Here is a 21,041-nt window from a genome sequence, read left to right as displayed (position 1 = left end):
GGCGCTGGCATTCGAGTATTTAAAGGTGATCTTTGCGAATATCAATTTGCGTTTGGAACCTTGATTAACATCAATTATCTCACCGAAAACGGATCAGAATTAGAGTCACACAACGGAAAAGACATGCAACACCGTTCACACAGGACTCTCCAGGAGGATGTGAACAAATAAAAACCCTGGTGGAAATCCGCTGAAACTCACAGAAAGAGCTTCCTGACGTCAGCCCGAGCAGCCGATCTTTTTCTGAACTTCCTCATCGTTAACACTTCCTGTACTCGAGCTGTTGCTTGTTGATTACTTGACATAAACCAACGAAGCAGAGACAGAAGAAAACTGAAGTATGTAGATTTATCCTCTTGCTTTTACGAAATTATGTGGGATGAATAGGTAGTTGTTTCTGAGAGAAGAGAGATTGGTTTGGAATTAAAGCGCTGGAAACAGCTGAAATTAGCAAACATTTATGTTCCGATTTTGCAACAAGCGATCGCGTTTTGCCTTTTCATTCTGACAGTGCAGCTCGAGTGGGGATTTTTTAAAACTGGATCCTTGGTTCAGTGACCGAGATTGGTTCTGGGTGGTGCGACATTTCTAGGGAGGTGTTCTGTGTATAATGTATAATTCATGTCCGGCTGTGTTCCGTGCGGGATGTTGGTAAAGGCGGGTTACTTCCGTGCTGGTTACATTAATATCACGTGTGAATCGAGGCATGAACCGGACGCAACACCCTGTCTAAATGTTACAGTGCCCCACTTCCCAATATCTTAAGGGAGCCAAGCATGGCACTACTTATAAGACTCACTTTCACATTTTGCTTATGTGTGTGTGTGAGTGAAATGTGTTGTATGCATTGTACAATCGCCTGGCTCCTTTTATATTTTGGTCACCTTTTACCCCACGCCGTTTTCCACTCCTTCTTCCCCCTCGCCCCTGCCTTTTTTCCACGGTTCCGTCCCCATCTCTCCTTCCCACTTTGCTGTTGTTCCTCATCCTCACTTCTCCCCCCCCCCCCCCTTCTGATGTAGTCTCCTATAAAACTCATCACTTCCCCATTGATCTCCTTGTATTTTTTTTTCAAGTTGAACTTGAGTTAGGGAGACAGTCGAACTGATCAGATTTATGCTGCAACTCCCAGTTCAGTTAGTCTGGATGTTGGGGATTAGAATGAGTTTATGCAGAAATCACTTCAAAAGCTGTACATCTGCATCATGTGAGGAGTATCTACTTGCCCTGAAGCACTCACTGCATTTATTTAATTAAAACTTGTTCAAACAAAACCTGCCCCAACTTGTTCTTTGCACAAGTCCTTTTTTAAGAGCAGCCCATCCCCTTGAACAAAACTGATGCACAGATATAGTGTTTGAATTCATGGAGTTATACAGCACAGGAACACCCTTCGATCCAAGATTAGATTAGATTAGATTCCCTACAGTGTGGAAACAGGCCATTTGGCCCAACAAGTCCACACCGACCCTCAGAAGAGTATCCCACCCAGACCCATTCCCTTACATTTATCCCTGACTAATGCACCTAACACTGTTTTGCTCACACATGATGACATTACGGACAAGGTGGCAGAAGGGTGGCACGATGTTTCAGTGGTTAGCACTGCTGCCTCACAGCACCAGGATGCCAGGTTTGATTCCAGCCTCGGGTGACTGCCTCTTGGAGTTTGCACATTCTCCTCGTGTCTGCATGGGTTTCCTCCCGGTGCTCCGGTTTCCTCCCACAGTCCAAAGATGTGCAGTTCAGGTGAATTGGCCATGCTAAATTGCCCATAGAGTTAGGTGCATTAGTTCGAGGGAAATGGGTCTGGGTGGGTTACTCTTCGGAGAGTCGGTATGGAGTTGTTGGACCAAAAGGCCTGTTTCCAAACTGTAGGGAATGTAATCTAAAAAAGGGTTCAAAGTCGTTGCGCAATCTGGAAACATTGCAGTAGGTATAATTAGCAGTAATAGCTTGTGAATCCCAGTTTAACTGTTTGTTTATAATATAAATGTAATGTGACAGACCCACTGTATTAGAATGGAAAGTCAGCACTTTATCCATGTGGTGTTTAGAAGCAGAGTTTTTGTTTTGTTCAAGAAGGGGAGTATAGACAACCCTGGTAATTATAGACCTGTGAGCCTTACTTCAGTTGTGGGAAACGTGTTGGAAAGGGGTATAAGATAGAGGATTTATAATCATCTAGAAAGGAATAAGTTGATTATGGATAGTCAACATGGTTTCGTGAAGAGTAGGTCGTGCCTCACAAACCTTCTTGAATTCATTGAGAATGTGACCAAACAGGTGGATGAGAGTAAAGTCATTGATGTGGTGTATATGGATTTCAGTGAGGCATGTGATAAGGTTCCCCGTAGTAGGCTATTGCATAAAATATGAAGGCATGGGATTGAGGATGATTTAGCGGTTTGGATCAGAAATTGGCTAGCTGAAAGAAGGCAGAGGGTTGATGGGAAGTGTTCATCCTGGAGTTCAGTCACAAGTGGTGTTCTGTTTTGGGGCCACTGCTGTTTGTCATTTATATAAATGTCCTAGATGAGGGTATAGAGGGTAGGTTAATAAATTTGCGGAAGACATTAAGGTTGGTAGAATTGTGGATAGTGACAAAAGATGTTGTAGGTTACAGAGGGATATAGATAAGCTGCAGAGCTGGGCTGAGAGGTGGCAAATGGAGTTTAATGCAGAAAAGTATGAGGTGATTCACTTTGGAAGGAGTAACAGGAATGTAGAGTACTGGGCTAATGGTAAGATACTTGGCAGTGGAGATGAGCAGACAGATCTTGGTGTCCAGGTACATAGATCCTAAAAAGTTGCCACCCATGTTAATGGGGTTATTCAGAAAGCATACAGTGTGTTAGCTTTTATTGGTAGAGGGATTGAGTTTTGGAACCATGAGGTCATGTTGCAGCTGTACGAAACTCTGGTGTGGCCGCACTTGGAGTATTGCGTACAGTACTGGTCACTGCATTATAGGAAGGATGTGGAAGCTTTGGAGAGGATTCAGAGGAGATTTACCAGGATGTTGCCTGGTATGGAGGGAAGGTCTTTCGAGGAAAGGCTGAGGGACATGGGGCTGTTTTTGTTAGAGAGAAGAAGGATGAGAGGTGACTTGATTGAGATATGTAAGATAATCAGAAGGTTAGAGAGGTTGGACAGTGAGAGCCTTTCTCCCCGGATGGTGATGGCTAGCACAAGGGGACATAGCTTTAAATTGAGAGGTGATAGATATAGGACAGATGTCAGAGGTAGTTTCTTTGCACAGACAATATTAAGGGCATTTAAGTGGTCATTGGAGAAACATATGGATGATAATGGAATAGTGTAGGTTAGATGGGCTTCAGATTGATTTCACAGGTCAGCGCAGCGTCGAAGGCCGAAGGGCCTATACTGCACTGTAATGTTCTATGTTGTATGTCTGCGCCAACCAGATATCCTAAACTGATCTAGTCCTATTTGGCCATATTCCTCTAAACCCTTCCTATTTCTATACTCATCCAGATGCCTTTTAAATGTAATTTTACCCGCCTCCACCTCCTGTAGCAACTAGTTCCATAGATGCACCATCCTCTGCGTGAAAGAGTTGCCCCTCAGGTCCTTTTCAAATCTTTCCCCTCTCACCTTAAACCTATGCTGTCTAGATTTGGACCCTCCTACCTGGAAAGGACCTTGGCTATTCACCATATCCATGCCCCTCATGATTTTATAAACCTCTGTAAGGTCACCCCCTCAGCCTGTGACACTCCAGGGAAGGAAGCCCCAGTCTGTTCAGCCTCTCACTGCAGCTCAAACCCTCCAACCCTGGCAACATCCTTGTAAATCTTTTTTGAACCCTTTCAAGTTTAACAACATCTTTTTTAAAATAGGAAATCAGAAATGAAAGCAATATTTGAAAAGTTCTATACTGCCTCAACATGATGTCTGAACTCCTATACTCAATGCACTGACCAATAAAGGGCTAGGCCAACTAAGAATCTTCATTACCCATCACTGGCCTCCCCTACTAAAATCGTTATCAATGTTTGTCAAGAATAAAATGAAATTTTGCATCTCCAGTTGTCCATTACTGATTTGCCACATTGTAGATAGCTAGGCGGTATCTCATTGGAATGACTGATCACTGTGGAGTGAAATTTGGGAGTGCTGTACAACATAGTGGTTGTGGGATCATTGGATAAGTATCAATGATCGAATTGTCCCTTCCCCCACCACAATAACTGGATATTAAACCCCACAATACTTAGTACTTAGACTTGGGACTGAGAAAGTCAGTGTTGACTGTCCGGATGATAGGCATGATTGTGAAGACGAGCCTTATCCTTGTCTGACATTCACTAGTACATACTGCGTAGGAGACAATTGATTAAGCATCAGAGACAAGATAAATTGAGCCTATTCATAGTGTCACTTTTTCTTGTACACCACCACCCAGGAAGATGTCCGATTACTGTAGATCCTATTACTATGCTAGCATACTCAATTATAAATCAGACTTCAAGATCAAAATAAAACCCAGAACTGTGGATACTGGAGATTTTGAAACAAACAAACAACAGATATTGCTGGAGAGACTCAGCAGGTTCTGGCAACACTTGTGGAGAGAAAACAGAGTTAACGTTTTGAGTCCAGTGACCCTTCTCCAGAACTCAGTTCAAGATTGGAAGCCTTTCTGCAATCTTGAGCAGGAGCTATGTTTTCTTATCATGCCAGATAATATGTTAAAATAAAAATAACCTCAGAGACTTTGTATTCTGCAGCATTTTTATCAAACAGATAAGGAACCCTTTATTGCATAGAATTGCTTAGAATTTACATCTCAGAAACAGGCAATCTGTCCCAAATGTCTGTTTCGCTGACTTTTCATTATGTGATAAATGTCAACTAACCTTGCTGAAGATTTAATGCCTGTTGGACTGAAGAACAGTATTATTCCTCTTATTTAATATTGAAATTCACTATCTGTTTCAAGGACTAAAGGTCACAATTTTGCTCTGTTATTATAAGTCATTCACTTTATTGAATATCTTAGTCAATTTCCACACCAACAGCTTGAGTTACGCAAGGCCATTGCTGAACAAGAACATTCTGTAAAACGTTTCGAGTTCTCCTGAACTTGCAGTCATTGACTACATTTAAGAGAGAATCATAGAACCCTACTGTGTGAATTCTATGGTCCTTTCTTAAATACAGAGAAAGAGATAAGTTCTTGATTAGTAAGAAGAACAAAGATTAAGGGGAAACAGCAGGAAAATAAGGTTGAGAACCATATTAGCAGTTCATATCGAATGGTGGGTCAGATTGAAGGGGCTGAATGGCCTAATTCTGTTTCCTATCTTTTCGTCTCATGAGGCCTTGTTCAATGTCTCATGTGAAAGGCAGCATCTTTGAAAGTTTAACACTCCCTTCGGAGTGTCAACCTAAAGTAAGTGCCTATCTCCATTGGGGCATGAACCAACAGCCATCTGGTACAGAAGTGAATCTGCTACCCACTGAATTAAGCTAACATTGGATCCATAACATTTTGTTTTCATTTTAATCTTATTTGTGTGTTCGGTATCTCAGTGGTTAGCACTGCTGCCGCACAGCGCCAATTGACTAAGCGCCAGGTTCAATTCCCGCCTCAGGCGACTGTCTGTGTGGAGTTTGCACATTCTCCCCGTGTCTACGTGGGTTTCCTCCGGGTGCTCCAGTTTCCTTCCACAGTCCAAAAATGTGCAGGTTAGGTGAATTGGCCATGCTAAGTTGTCCGTAGTGTTAGGTGAAGGGGTAAATGTTGGGGAATGGGACTGGGTGGGTTGCGCTTCGGCGGGTCGGTGTGGACTTGTTGAGCCGAAGGGCCTGTATCCACACTGTAAGTAATCTAATCTAGTGTGATTGGTTACTGCTGATTTTGAATGCTGGCAGAAACAGAGCTTTCTCCCACTCTACATACGCTTGCAAATGTTATGCTATTGTTAGTCTTATCCTCAGCAACTTACATGGGCAATTACTTCCATTGGTACAATCCTTCCAGAATCACACAGCACAGAAATAAGTGGTTTGCTTATGCTGACTCTTTGAAAGAGCAATATAACTCCCTGCAATTTTCCTCAGTTCCCTTCAAATTCTTCCTTTTCAACTGAAGACCCAATTCTTAACAAATCACTGCACTTAAAAAAAACTCATCTTGTCAAGAATGTTAAACTATGTGCTCTGATCCGCTTGCCAGAAGAAACAGTTTCTGTGAGAACACCTCAGAATGTTCAACTCTTCTATCAGTGTCTTCTTAACTTTGTTCTAAGACCTGTACAAATCCATAGGATAATTCAAATTAATTGGTGTAAAACTATTAAGAATAGTCTTTAACACATTAACAACGATGATTAACTCCTTTCAGGTGAGAATGAATACTGAACATGAGATCGATCTTCTAATCGAAGAGATTCGTCGTCTTGGATCTTCAGGTTAGTGAATTATGGAGGCTTCTAACTCCTAACAAAGCCATAAAACATCATTTTGATCTTTCTTTTTAATTATTTGTCTTTGACCTAACCACATGGTTCTGCCTAGGATAAGAACAGAAAGCATTGGCCATTATAGGCACCTAATATAAATAGATAGCAGGCAAGATCATCTTTGGTGGGATGTGGTACAGTGAAGGAGGCTTAGTAGGATTCTGCCAAAGGAAATTAGATTAAAGTGAATTGTTTGAATGGGCCAAATAGCCTTCACTGCTCCAAGTATAACAGTGAGACACAGAAGACTTATGCCAGCAATATGGTAGAATCATGGAAGCCATATTGGAATTAAGAAATGGAACATCATCAAGACCCTTAATTAAATCAACTATTGTGGAGGTCTCAAGGACCTTTTGCAGTCCTGATAGTAATTCAACTTACAAGGTATACCCCACGGTTAGAATACAGCCATTGCTCTTTCCTCCATACAGCCTACAAATATTAGCCTTGATTTCTCCCTTTCTACTCAACCATTAGTTAAGTAAAACTGAAAAATACACTTCACAGGTGACTGGAGAGAGTGTTGAAAAAGCTTAGTAATAGGATCAAAGCTGAAATTTTATTTAATTACTCTTTCTAATAACTTTCACTGATTATGGCAGTCTAATGTTTGTTCATGGTATCTGCCTAGTCAGTTAGAAATTGAAACTTCACATTCTGAATTCAGTGGATTTGCTAATCTGTGCATTGGCACCAAAAACACACATGAGATTGGTCAGACGGTGTTAAAAACCCAAGTGATTCAGTGTGATCTTTCAGGTTCAGAAATCTAGCCACGAATAACCCCAGACCTCTGTATATAATTAACTCTTAATGCTCTTGCTGCTTTCTCTCAATTACAGTAGATGACCAGATGATTCAGTTGAGGTGTTGAAGATAATGAAGGGATTTGATGAGATCATTAGAGAGAATAAAAGGGTGCAGCTTTAGAATATATTCCTGGCTGATCACCCCTTCATGTTGTCTGATAAAGGATAGTACAGTCTTCCACAAAAAAAGTGTTGAGGCTGGATGGTCAATTGAAAATGTTGAAACTGAACAGATTTTTGTTAGGCAAGAGTATTAAATGCAAGGAACCAAGGCATGTAGATGGAGTGAAGTACGGATTAGCTGTGATCTACTTTAATGACAGAACAGAAGGGGCTGAATGGCCTCTTTCTGGTTCTGAGATGTGAAGTTCTTGGTGGGGCTGCATAGGATGAGTTCTGTCTTGCTAACATCAAACTGTGAAAGAACTGTGATACAGGTGTATAGATGGGACCATGAAGTGTGGACCTCCTGATATTCTGTTATTCTTGTACTATGTCCAGGTGCAGATGGAAAAATTAGGGTGAAATTTGGAATGCTGTTCTCTGATGATAAATGCACCAATCTTTTTGAGGCCCTGGTTGGCACCCTAAGAGCCGCAAAAAAGAAGAAGAAGGTCAACTTCGCTGGAGAACTGCTGCTTCAAGGAGTTCATGACGATGTTGACATTATCTTAGAAACGGATTGAAGATGGGCTGACTCCAGATTGCGCCTGCAGCACTAGCAACATCCGAAATCTCTGGGATGGGTTTGTAACCAGGACTAAACATTTTTTGACATTTAATTTATAATACTGTTGAAATCTTGGATTTCTAATTTGTGCATTTCAGTTGAGTGGCTTTGGAATCCACAGCAATAAAATGATATTTGTCTGCCGGTTGGATGCATTTTTTAAATGGTCCTTTAAGAAATAAAATCTCTTTTGCAACCCTGCAGTGAAACATTATCTCACTTCATAGACATGTATAAGACATACAACACAGGAAACACCTTTTGTCCCATCCAATCAATGTTGGCATTAATCCTACAGGTGAGTAGATATTCCTAATTATATTTACTGTCCCTGATCACTTACCCTTCTCTATCCATTCTCCTTCATACACCTATCCAATCAAGCCTTTAATGTTAACATAGTGACTGAGGCAAAACGTTTCAGGCCAATTCCACAACTGTCTGACTCAAGGAATGTCTTCTGCCCTCCTTTTTTTCTGAAGCCCTGACATTCCACCAACAAAGAGTGAAGTCTTCCTTCTGGAAACTTTGAAAGGCATTGGATGAGTATTGGGTGAAAGATGTTGGAGGAACGACAGAGGATGGGAAAAGGGTGTGAGAGATGGGGATAGAGGATGGGACTAGGGTATAAAATGATGGGCATGAGGGATGGGAGGTTGGTATAGGAGAAGGAATGGGCAAGGGAGGAGGGTGTGTGAGATGGAGTCAGGGATGGGAGGAGGGTGTGAGAGGAGGAATGAAGGTGGGACAAGAGACTGGGTGAGGCATGTGAGGGAGATGGGGGCAGGAAGAATATGTGGGATTTGGGGATGGGGGCAGGAAGAATATGTGGGATTTGGGGATGGGGGCAGGAAGAATATGTGGGAGATGGGGACGGGGGCAGGAGGAGTGTGTGGGAGATGGGGACGGGGGCAGGAGGAATGTGTGGGGGATGGGGACAGGGGGCAAGAGGAATGTGGGAGATGGGGAGAGGGGTTAGGAGGAATGTGTGGGAGATGGGGAGAGGGGGCGGGAAGAATGTGTGGGAGATGGGGAGAGGGGGCGGGAGGAATGTGTGGGAGATGGGGAGAGGGGGCGGGAGGAATGTGTGGGAGATGGGGAGAGGGGGCGGGAGGAATGTGTGGAAGATGGGGAGAGGGGGCGGGAAGAATGTGTGGGAGATGGGGAGAGGGGGCGGGAAGAATGTGTGGGAGATGGGGAGAGGGGGCGGGAAGAATGTGTGGGAGATGGGGAGAGGGGGCGGGAAGAATGTGTGGGAGATGGGGAGAGGTAGCGGGAGGAATGTGTGGGAGAGGGGACGGGAGGAATGTGTGGGAGATGGGGACAGGGAGCGGGAGGAATGTGTGGGAGATGGGGACAGGGAGTGGGAGAAATGTGTGGGAGATGGGGATGGGGTAGGAGGAATGTGTGGGAGATGGGGAAGGGGGCAGGAGGAATGTATGGGAGATGGGGACAGTGGGCAAGAGGAATGTGTGGGAGAGAGGATAGGAGGAATGTGTGGGAGATGGGGCAGGGGATGGGAAGAATGTGTGGGAATGGGGATGCGGGCGGGAGGAAGGTGTGGGAAATGGGGATGGGAGGGGGTTGGGGAGAGGAAGGTGGAAAGAATGTGTGGGAGATGGGGGCAGGGGATGGGAAAAATGTGTGGAATGTGGGACATGGAGGATGGAAGGAGGGACAAGTTCCGTTGCCAAATTTAGAAGAACAGAGTATACTTAAACTTGTGTTTTTGTTTTTGTTTGAGTGCAGGATGTTGGTGTCTGCTCCTTTCAGCCTTCTCCCTATTCTGGAATTGACCTGCGGTACTCTTAGTGAAGCTAACCTGCCTGACAGATGCCTCTCAGCAGTGGCTGGACTTTCAGTAAGAGCTCTGTTTCTGAGCTCCAGTAAATGGGGATACCTCAGTAAAAGGTGTGCACATTCAGTGAAGTGCCTAAACTTGATTTCAGTCACTTTGGCGCAAGTTCAGTAAATAAACTAGAGATCAAGGCGATAAATTCTTTTTTGATAACCATCCTCACTATCAACGGTACCTTCTAATTTTGTATCATCCACAAACGTACTAGTCATGCCTTGTACGTTCACATGCATATCATATATGTAAATAACAGATAACAAAGGTCCCAGCACTGACCCCTCTGGCACACCCCCACTAGTCACAGGCCTCCAGTTCAAGAAACAAACTTCAACTATCCCCCTTTGCTTCCTAACATTGAGCCAATTTTGAATCCAATTAGCTAGTTCACCCTGGATCCCGTGCAACCTAACCTTCATGACTAGCTATCCATTGAGAAGAACAAGGACAGCAGATACATGGGAACATCAACCCCAGGAAGTTCTGATCTTGATAGTTATATGGAAGAAGTAGGGTGGAGCTGGAAAATGCAGGAACCCTGGACAATAAACATAGGAGGATCTGTTACCTACAAGAGGTCTTTTAATTTTCTTCCTGATGTTCTCTTGTTGGACAGCATCCTGATTTACACATGGCCTATCACAAGAGAAAACACATGGCACAGGACTTCAGCCAAGGACCAAGGAAGAGAGATTGCTGTCAGGGACTAGATGGGTCAGAACTCGTGATCGATGTAGAAGATCATGGTTGAAGATGGTGTTAGATTATGGTTGAAGGGGAGAGATCAGTGCAAGTCAATTGCTTGGAAGATCTTTGAGAGAGTGTGGGTTGGAGGTATATACATGCCACACAAACAGTGCTGTAAATACACTTAGACTCAAGGATTTGATCTATCTCACTTTATTTCAAATTTCCTGAGGCCAGGAATCACTGGCTGATGTGGAGGAATGATACTCTGTAAAAATGGAGGGATTCGCTTTGTTAAAAGGTTTCACTGAATTGACCCACATGGGGGATTGGTCAGCTGCTGCATATCCCAATGTTGTTGAAACTGGAAGTGACCTGGTTAAAACTGGGTTGAACACTTCTCAAATATGAAAATGTTACCTGATCCAAATCTGTCCATTCTCGGGAGTTGACATTATTCCCCTCTCCTCCCTTTACGTAACCCCCCTCTCCATCTCTCACACAACCAGTGTCAGCAATGTCTCAATTGGGATAATACTTTTGCCTCTGAGGGTAAAAAGGTATCGGTTGAGGTTCCATTCCAGTGACTTCAGCACATTAATCGTGTTGACATTCCAATTGTGATTCTGAAAGGTCTTGGCAAGATTGACAATGATGAGTCATTACCCAGGCTGAGGTATTTAGATCATGGCATAGCCTCAGGATAAGGGGCTGCTTATTTAGACAGAAACAAGGAAAAGCTCCCTCACTCAGACACTCGGAAGATCCACAATTTAATATATTCAAAGCTGGGATAGGTAGATGTTCAGCGCTCAGGGAACCAAGGTATGGGAAAGTGGAATTTTGACAAAAATCATACATGGTCAAATGACAATTTTGTCTATTCTGGTCCTTTTCATGTTCTCATATTCAAAAACTGTCAATAGAATGCTGCACTCCCATTCCCTGTGTCTCTCATCCCACACCCTCCTTCTATCCGCATCTCCCACACCCTTCTCCCGTTCTCTATATATCATTTCACTCTCCTCCCATCACTCATATCCTTCACCAATACCTCTCCCATCCCCTGTTCCATCTCCCACACTCTCTCCCATCCCCTGTCCCATCTCCCACAACCTTCTCCCATCCCCTGTCCCATCTCGCACACCCACTCCCATCTCCTGTCCCATCTCCTACACCCGTTGCCATCCGCATTTCCAACACCTTTTTACCATCCCTTCTACTTTGTCCCATACCCCCTTCTCATCACTCATATCCCTCACCCTACACCACCTCCCACCTCTGTCTCCATGTCCCACAGTCCTGCCTCTCAGATCCTATTTGCCATTTAAAGGACACAACCAAAATTTATCCCTCAGCCAAAATCATCAAAACAGATTCTACAGTCATTATTGTGTTGCTGTTTCTGAGAGCTGTTGTGCACAAAATTGGCCAGCATGTCTCCTACACTCCAGCACTTTGTAAAAGTGGTTTGACTGTTCTGAGTTATCTTGGGTGTTATATAAGTTTAAATCTAATTCTCAGTAGTAATATCCTATAGCTGGAAACATTTACGAAACTCATTTAACGACAGCACTTCTAGTATAAATAGCCGCATGAGGAATACTTAGCAATTTCAAATGCGACATTAGCACTTGTTACCCGAGCAACTGTGGAGATAAAACAGCCAGGGCACATAATGCCACATTTCATGGTGGAGAAATTTTGTTCCGAAACAATTCTATTCTTCATAGTATAGCTAATGACGTTTTGCGTGGTGCTCTGGGGGCTGCCTAGTAAGCGTGGAATGTGAAGTGGTGACACCACAATAGAGCAGTGTTAAAACACCCAGTCATACAGCAACAGTTGCACCTTATACTGAGCAATTTTAACTGTCAGTGAAGACTAGCCTGGCTGTGCTGTCTTCTCCAGAAAAGCGAAAGCTGAAGAAAGGGATCTTTATCATTTAGATACAGGGTTGATAGGGTACACATAGAGGACAATGACAAATGCTAGGGGCTATAATGGGAAAGAGTCACAAAAAAATTCAATCGGGATTTCAGGAAAATGTGGGACTTAAAACCATAAAGAGTAATTCAGGTGGAATGCTTCAGCTGAAAAAGTAATGGGGCAGGTTCAATTGAGGCATTCAAAAGGGCATTGGATGGTTATTTGGTCAGTACAGCCACCTATGGACTCACCTTGAGAGTGGATGAGGGTCATTCTTGATCTGCAAGGGACTACTGATGAATGGCTGGTTATTTGGATAGAGGATAATGTGTAGCAATATTGGGCAAAAGGCTGGAGATTGGTGGTGGCTTGTCGTGGGCTAGGAAGCCCAGAGTGGAACTGTAGCAACAGAGAAGGAAAGGTTGGACTCTCTCTTCATGTTTTTTTTATTCTAAGTTAATGTGAATGGTATCTATGTATGATGACGGTGCACATTTTCACTGTATTTTATATTGAATACACATGACAATAAATAAATGATTTTATTCGAGGTAATGGAGCCAGTATAGGGACAGTGGACTGAATGGCCCCCTGCACACTAACAATTCTGTGATTCTGTAGTATAGATTTTATAATTTAGATAAATGTGAGGTGCTGCATTTAGGGAAAGCAAATCTTAGCAGGACTTATACACTTAATGGTAAGGTCCTAGGAAGCAAAGAGACCTTGGAGTGCAGGTTCATAGCTCCTTGAAAGTGGAGTTGCAGGTAGATAGGATAGTGAAGAAGGTGTTGGTATGCTTTCCCTTATTGGTCAGGGTATTGAGTACAGGCGTTGGGAGGTCATGTTGCGGCTGTACAGGACATTGGTTAGGCCACTTTTGGAATATTTCGTGCAATTCTGGTCTCTTTCCTTTAGGGAGGATGTTGCAAAATTTGAAAGGGTTCAGAAAAGATTTACAAGGATGTTGCCAGGGTTGGAGGATTTGAACTATACAGAGAGGTTGAATAGGCTGGGGCTGTTTTCCCTGGAGGGTCGGAGACTGAGGTTTATAAAATCATGAGAGGCATGGATAGGACAAATAGACAGGGTCTTTTCCCTGGGTTTGGGGAGTCCAGAACTAGAGAGCATAGATTTAGGGTAAGAGGGGAAAGATATATAAAAGAGAACTAAGGGGCAACTTTTTCACGCAGAGAGTGTTACGTGTATGGAATGAGCTGCCAGAGGAAATGGTGGAGGCTGTACAATTACAGCATTTAAAAGGCATCTGGATAGGAAGATATAAGAATAGGAAGGGTTTGGAGGGATATGGGCTGTGCGCTGGCATATGGGACTAGATTGGGTTGGGAAATCTGGTCGGCATGGATGAGTTGGACTGAAGGGTCTGTTTCCATGCTGCACATCTCTATCACTCTGTGACACTACGCATTGTATGGTGGCCACACTAGCTACAAATCAAATCAAAATGTTTGTTGTAGGGTATTGGGGAGTGGATGGGGGGATGATGTGAGGGTATAGAGTGAAGAGAGAAAAGAGAGAGAAAAACAATATGGCTCTTGATTGCTGAAATAATTGCACAAAGGTCAGTATCCTGTCACAGATTCACCCTTTAAAGACAAAAGATGGAAAATTACAGGCCGATTAGCCTAACCTCGGTTGTAGGTAAAATTCTAAAACCCATCGTTAAGGATGAGATTTCTAAATTCTTGGAAGTGCAGGGTAGGATTAGAACAAATCAGCATGGATTTAGTAAGGGGAGGTTGTGCCTGACAAACCTGTTAGAATTCTTTGAAGAGGTAACAAGTAAGTTAGACCAGGGAAACCCAGTGGATGTTATCCACCTAGACTTGCAAATAGTCTTTGATAAGGTGCCTTACGGGAGGCTACTGAGTAAGGTGAGGGCCCATGCTGTTCAAGGTGAGCTACTGGCATGGATTGAGGATTGGCTTTTTGACAGAAGGCAGAGAGTTGAGATAAAAGGCTCTTTATCAGAATGGCAGCCGGTGGCAACTGGTGTCCCACAGGGTTCAGTGTTGGGGCCGCAGCTGTCCACTTTATATATTAATGATCTGGATAAAGGGACTGGGGGTATTCTGGCGAAGTTTGCCGATGATATGAAGTTAGGTGGACAGGCAGGTAGATTTAGACGGTTTAGGAGAGTGGTCCAGGAAATGGCTTATGAAATTCAATGTAAGCAAATGCGAGATCTTGCACTTTGAAAAAAAGAATACAGGCATGGAATATTTTCTAAACAGTGAGAAAATTCATAAAGCCAAATTACAAAGGGATCTGAGAGTGCTAGTCCAGGACTCTCTAAAGGTTTACTTGCAGGTTGAGTGATTAAGAAAGCAAATGTAATGCTGTCATTTATCTCAAGAAGGTTGGAATATAAATGAAGCGATATCCTACTTGAGACTTTATAAAGCTCTAGTTAGGCCCCATTTAGAATACTGTGTCCAGTTTTGGGCCCCAAACCTCAGGAAGGACATATTGGCACTGGAGTGTGTCCAGCGGTGATTCACATGGATGATCCCTGGAATGGTAGGCCTAACATACGATGAACAGCTGAGGATCCTGGGATTATATTCATTAGAGTTTAGAAAGTTGAGGGGAGATCTAATAGAAACTTATAAGATAATGCATGGCTTAGAAAGGGTGGATGCTGGGAATTTGTTTCCGTCAGGTGGAGATACGAGGACCCAGGAGCACAGCCTTAGATTTAGAGGAGGTCAATTTAGAATGGAAATGATGAGACATCTCTTCAGCCAGGGAGTGGTGGGCCTGTGGAATTCACTGCCATGGAGTGCAGTGGAGGCCAGGACGTTAAAAGTCTTCAAGGCAGAGATTGATAAATTCTTGATCTCGCAAGGAATTAAGGGCTATGGGGAGAGTGTGGATAAGTGGCGTTGAAATGCCTATCAGCCATGATTGAATGGCGGAGTGGACTTGATGGGCTGAATGGCCTTACTTCCACTCCTATGTCTTATGGTCTTTATTTACATGTGGAGATTCCTTGACACTAACCCAGCTACCTCAGAGTGAGCAGACCTCTTATACTCCTGTTTATCGTTTTTTTTAGCCAGCTCTCAGAGTGAATAGAACCTCTGACACTGTTGTTTATTTTTTCCCCCCTTTTTACGCACACTACCGCCTAACAGCGGAAATTTGAATAAAGATTCATGCACCTTGTGTCTTTCACTGTGTCTCACACCTGCACACACACAACATGGGTGCTGGGGAAATATAAGCATTCACAGCGGTAGTGCTTATTCTCCCCCAGCACCCATGTTGTGTGTGTGCAGGTGTGAGACACAGTGAAAGACACAAGGTGCATGAATCTTTATTCAGTTTCCGCCACCAGGAAGAAAGGAAACACCTGAGTGGCCAGTGACAAGCAGTGCCCTTCACATCAAAGGGCAATGCTGTGTGATCAAATAGTGAAGGGGAGGGCAGGGATCAAAGCAAAGTAGAGTTGGAGGGGGAAATAATGCACTCCACTCCCTGCAACGCCCACTTCTCCCTGAACAACTCCAAGGTGTCGGTGGACACCGCGTGCTCCTTTTCCAGAGACACCCGGGCTCTAACGTAACCGCGGAAGAGGGGCAGGCAGTCGGCCCTAACGACCTCCTCCACAGCCTGCTATCTGTGGTGTGGTGAAGGGCAGCCTGGCAGATTGTGATGCCTTCCAAGGTAGACTAGCCTGTCATCACTTCCTTTGAACATCAGAAAGCAGGCATTGAAATGAGTTGGCAATCAGCAGTAACATCTGTAGGAGATCTGAAGAAGGAAGTCACCAACAGTGGATAATAACACACCTTTATTGACAGAACATAATCCTGACTCAGAACCAACCAATGTTGAATTGTTTAAAAGCACAACTCCTGCTGCACAAATGAACATTGATTTATACAATGAACTCTTCGTATGTGGTTTGTTTAGCTCTCGTTATGTTTGGATGCTATGGTGTTTGGGTGCTGCGATCTCCTGGCCCCGTGATGTCCTGTGAGTGTCATGCCTGCTTCTCTAATAAATCTGCTATATTCTATTGTAAACCTTGCTAAAAGCAGAATATTGTCTGACTCACAATGAATAATGCTGAGGGAGATGTGCCAAAATTCAAAATATGCCCTGTTCTTCAAAAGGATTAGACAAGGAATTATTTTGTACTGCAGGAATACAAATACAACTCAGTCGTCAAGACCATTTTAGAAATCTTATGGTGCAGTTTATTTATCTCGCATTGTATTTGTTTTTAAGGTGATTTGTACTTTGCAGCCAGTTTCCAGGTAAAACAGAACACAAGCTCATTTAGAGTTACTTCAGGGAGAATGATCAATTATAGGCCAGGCTATTGCTTAAAGCCTGAGAAATCACCAGCCTGCCTTTGTGACTATTCAAAGCACATTTGGAAGAGGGCATACGGTACAAGTTACTCTCACTCTCCTTGGTATGCACAGATGGCACGTGGACCTGGTTGTGGGAAACTGAAGGGAGGTGGCGTTGTAAACTTGAAATGTATTAATAGCGCACGAGTCATAGAGTCACAATGATACAGAAGGTAGGTATTTTTCTTTGTAAAGCAACTGGATTGTTAGAAACGAAAATCGCTTCTCAATAATCGCTCTAGACAAATTCAGGAAAACAAAGTTTTATTAACAAGTCAAGTCTGCAGAGTCGGGCACCCTTGAAGAAAAGGCGCGCTGAGGCTTACAAAGTCTCCCATTATATACAGCACAAGTCCCTCCTCTCCTTGGCTCCAACAAGCCATGAGGTTCACATTCTTAAAAACATCATTATTCTTATCACAAAGTCTGCAACAAAAGGCTCCAGAGTCTCCAAAGTTGTTGTTTTTCTCACCCTGTAGTCTTATCAGTCAAAGGCTTTAATCTGTAACAGATGTCTCTCGAGTCGTTCCCCTATCCTGGAGTCTTATCAGTCAAGGACTCATCCTTCCCGCCTGTGTTAATGGTTTCATCAATCAAGGGCCTGTTTGTTTTTACTCTGCTCACAAATTGTCAGCATTCTGCACAATTTAAACTATTCTACTTTTGAGTATATAAAATGTTCTAGAAAAGAAACAAAAGTTTTGTCTTTTATTATAGACCAGTCTGTGGTCCAGGCACATCTTAAAGTTTAAACCGAAATTACCTCTCACATGGATCATCCCCATTTTCCCGCTGTATCCTTGTTTCTCTGCAAGTTTGTTTCTCTCAAGCATCCATGCAGTTTCCTTTCCAAATCATTGATTGTCTGCCTTTCACTATCTTCACGGGGCGGATTTTGCTACTCGCTGTGTAAAAGAGCACATTCACATGCACCTCAATCCCAAACGTTTACATCTGGTCCTTGACCCATCAGAAGACCTTTTCCTTGTCCATTTCATCCAATTCTGCCACAATCCTCTGCAATGCTATCAAATCTCCCCTGAATAGCCTTTGCCCCAAGCAGTTCAATCCTGTACAAACCCACAAATTGGGAGCAGGAGTACGTCACCCGTGCCTGCTCTGTCGTTCAGTAAGAGCGTGGCTGATCTGATTACTCGGTATTAGCGTCTGTCCCGGATGATCTTTCACCTCCTTGTTTATCAAGAATCTTGCTAACAAAACCATAAAAATATACAAGCGCTTTGCTTCCACTGCCTTTTCAGGAGTAGCATTCCAAAGACTCGTGATTTTCTGTGAGAAAACTCATTGCTGTTTTAAATGGGTGACCATTTATTTTTGAACAGTGACCCCTAGTTCAAGATATCCCCCCAAAAGGAAGCATCCTTTCTACATATACCCTGCTAAGACCCCTCAGCATCTTATATTATTCACTCAAATCACCTAAATTCTACTGGCTACAGCCTAGCCTGTTAATTTTCTTCATAAGACAACCCACCAGCATTCCAGGTATTGGCATAATAAATCTCTAAACTGCTTCTAATGCATTTACATCCTTTCTTAAATCAGGAATACTGTTGTACACAGTAACCAGACATGGTCTCACCAGTGCCCTGAAGAACTTTTGAATTTAATTCCCCTCGTAATAAATGATAATATTCTATTGTCTTTCCTGGTTACTTAATGTAGTTATATGCTATTGTTTTCTGATTCATGCACTTAAACAATTCAGCAGAGGAGGAGGCTCCACAAATATCCCCATCCTCAATGACAGAAGAGCCTGACACATCAGTGCAAAAGATAAGGCTAAAGCATTCGCAGCAAACTTCAGCCAGGAGTGCAGACTGGGTGATCCATCTTGGCCTCCTTCAGACATCCCCAGCATTACAGAGACCAGTCTTCAGCCAATTCGATTCTCTCCACGTGATGTCAAGAAATGGTTGGTGGCACTGGATATTGCAAAGGCTAAGGGCCCTGACAACATTCCGGCAATAATTCAGAGCTTACTATCTTTGAGGTTCTGCTTTTTAACCTTTTACCTAACTTCCAATATTCAGTTTGCAAAGCTTTAGCTCTTTCCCATGGCTAAAGAAGGACTGTAATTTTGAAACTTTTAACTTTATTTCTTTATTTACGACTTAATACTGAATGTTAAACTTTTAACTTATTTCTTTATTTTTCTATTTTGTATCTATGGTTTTGTACATAGCTACACTGTACATAAGATGGTGCCGTGAATGGCAACATTTTAAACTTTCCTCTGTACTCTTGTATCCTGTACTTGAGTACACATGACAATAAAACCTTTCTAATTCTAATTATGTCATTCTTAGCAATGTGTACAACAACTTCCAGCTTCTCATTACCTGTTCTAGAAAAGAGGCAAAACCTTCCCTTTCTTGCGAAATAAGGCAGGGAAAGTGACTGAAGTGTTAGCGGGGAAGCACTTTGGGAACAGTGATCATAATTCTATTAGCGTTAAAATAGTAATAGAAAAGGATAGGCCTTGTATAGAAGTTAAATTTCTCAACTATAGAGTAGGGCAAATTTTGATGGTATTAGACAGGAACTTTCAAGAGTTGATTGGAGTGGACTGTTCACAGGTACAGGGATGACTCACTAAGGGGAGGCTTTCAAAAGTGAGATAACAAGAATTCAGAGGCAATATGTTAGAGTGAAAGGTAAGGCTGGTAAAATTAGGGAATGATGAATGAATAAAGATATTGAAGCTCTGGTCAAAAGTAAGAAGGAGTCATATACTGTATTAAGTATAGGCAACTGGGATCAAGTGAGGTGCCAGAGGTCTGGAGGGTGGTTAATGTTGTGCCATTATTTAAGAAAGACTGTTAGGAGAAGTCTAGGAACTGTAGACCTGTGAGTCTGATATCAATAGTGGATAAGTTGTTGGAGGGGATCCTGAGACATAGGATTCATTTGGAGAGGCAAGGACTGATTAGGGATAGTCAGCATGGTTTTGTATGTGGGAAATTGTGTCTCACAGACTTGATTGAGTATTTTGAGGATGTGATCAAAATGATTTATGAGGATAGAGCAGCAGGCATTGTCTAAATGAAACTTAGTAAAGCATTTAGCAAGATTCTGCATGGCAGATGAAGTCAGATTATATGGAATTCAAGGAGAGGTCACCAATTTGATGCAGAGGTGGCTTGATGGTAGGGGGCAGGGGGTGATGGTGGAAGGTTTTTTTTTGGCTGGAAGCTGTGAACCAGTGGTGCTTTGCAGGGATCGGTGCTGGGTCCACTTTTGCTTGTTATTTATATAAACAATTTGTCATTTATATAAAGAAATTTAGAACGCATGATTAATAAGTTTGAAGATGACACCAAAGTTGTTGGTATAGTCAACAATGAAGAAAGTAATCTAAGATTACAAAGGGATCTTGATCAATTGGGCCAATGGGCTGTGGAGCGGCAGATGGAGTTTAATTTGGATAAATGTGAGGTACTGCAGTTTAGTAAAATAAACAAGGGCAGGACTTATACAGTTAATGGTAGGGCCCTGGGTAGTGTTGTCGAACAGAGAGACCTAGTGTTCAGGTACATCATTGTTTGAAAGTTGCATCACAGGTAGACTTGCCACATAAACACAATGGCTACAAGAGTAGGTCAGAGGCTAGGAAAACTGCAGCGAGTAACTCACCTCCTGATTTCCCAAAGCCCGTCCACCATCTACAAGGCACAAGTCAGATGTGTGATGGAATATTCCTCACTTGCCTGGATGGATGCAGCTCCAACAACACTGAAGATTAAGGAGATGTTTAGCATGCTTGCCGACATTGTCAGACCGATGAGTATAGAAGATGTCATGTTGAGGTTGTACATGACATTGGTGAGGCCACGTTTCAAGTACTGAGTACAGTTCTGGTTTCCTTGCTATAGGAAGGATATTATTAACCTGGAGAGGGTTCAAAAAAGATTTACCAAGATGTTGCTGGAACTGGACGGTTTGAGTTATGGGCTTGGGCTGGATAGTCTGGGACATTTTTCACTGGAGCATAGGAGGTTGAGGGGTGACCTTATAGAGGTTTATGAAATCATGAGGGGCATGGATAGGGCAAATAGCAAAGGTCTTTTCTCTAGGGTAGGGGAGCTCAAAACTAGGGTGCATATTTTTAGGGTGGGAGGAGAAAGTTTT

The 21,041-nt window shown here is 42.9% G+C and overlaps 1 protein-coding gene and 1 long non-coding RNA gene across 2 annotated transcripts; both read left to right on the top strand.

Moving 5' to 3' along the window:
* The first annotated feature begins 202 nt into the window (after positions 1-202).
* abracl (ABRA C-terminal like) lies at positions 203-8,177 on the top strand. The gene is made up of 3 exons (XM_043695340.2): positions 203-338; positions 6,374-6,440; positions 7,805-8,177. Exons 2-3 carry the CDS (start codon positions 6,380-6,382, stop codon positions 7,987-7,989), a joined length of 246 nt encoding a protein of 81 aa, XP_043551275.1. The 5' UTR covers positions 203-338; positions 6,374-6,379; the 3' UTR covers positions 7,990-8,177.
* Positions 8,178-9,692: 1,515 nt separating this feature from the next.
* LOC148148910 (uncharacterized) lies at positions 9,693-19,204 on the top strand. Its single transcript, XR_015758351.1, has 2 exons — positions 9,693-9,944; positions 18,619-19,204. It is a non-coding gene; the product is annotated as an uncharacterized LOC148148910 (long non-coding RNA).
* Positions 19,205-21,041: the final 1,837 nt, after the last annotated feature.

This window comes from Chiloscyllium plagiosum, unplaced genomic scaffold, assembly GCF_037043375.1.
Source record: "Chiloscyllium plagiosum isolate Xiang-an unplaced genomic scaffold, Cpla_swu_hap1 HiC_scaffold_10, whole genome shotgun sequence".
In the NCBI taxonomy this organism is placed as follows: Eukaryota; Metazoa; Chordata; class Chondrichthyes; order Orectolobiformes; family Hemiscylliidae; genus Chiloscyllium; species Chiloscyllium plagiosum.
The sequence above is the reverse complement of the archived record's forward strand: the minus strand, read 5'-3'. Positions and strand labels throughout refer to the sequence as shown.

Bases quoted from the DNA above. Each gene is read 5' to 3' on its own strand.
- abracl (XM_043695340.2), top strand. From the start codon at position 6,380: ATGAATACTGAACATGAGATCGATCTTCTAATCGAAGAGATTCGTCGT. The intron at 6,441-7,804 runs GTTAGTGAATTA...TACTATGTCCAG, and splicing joins TCGTCGTCTTGGATCTTCAG to GTGCAGATGGAAAAATTAGG.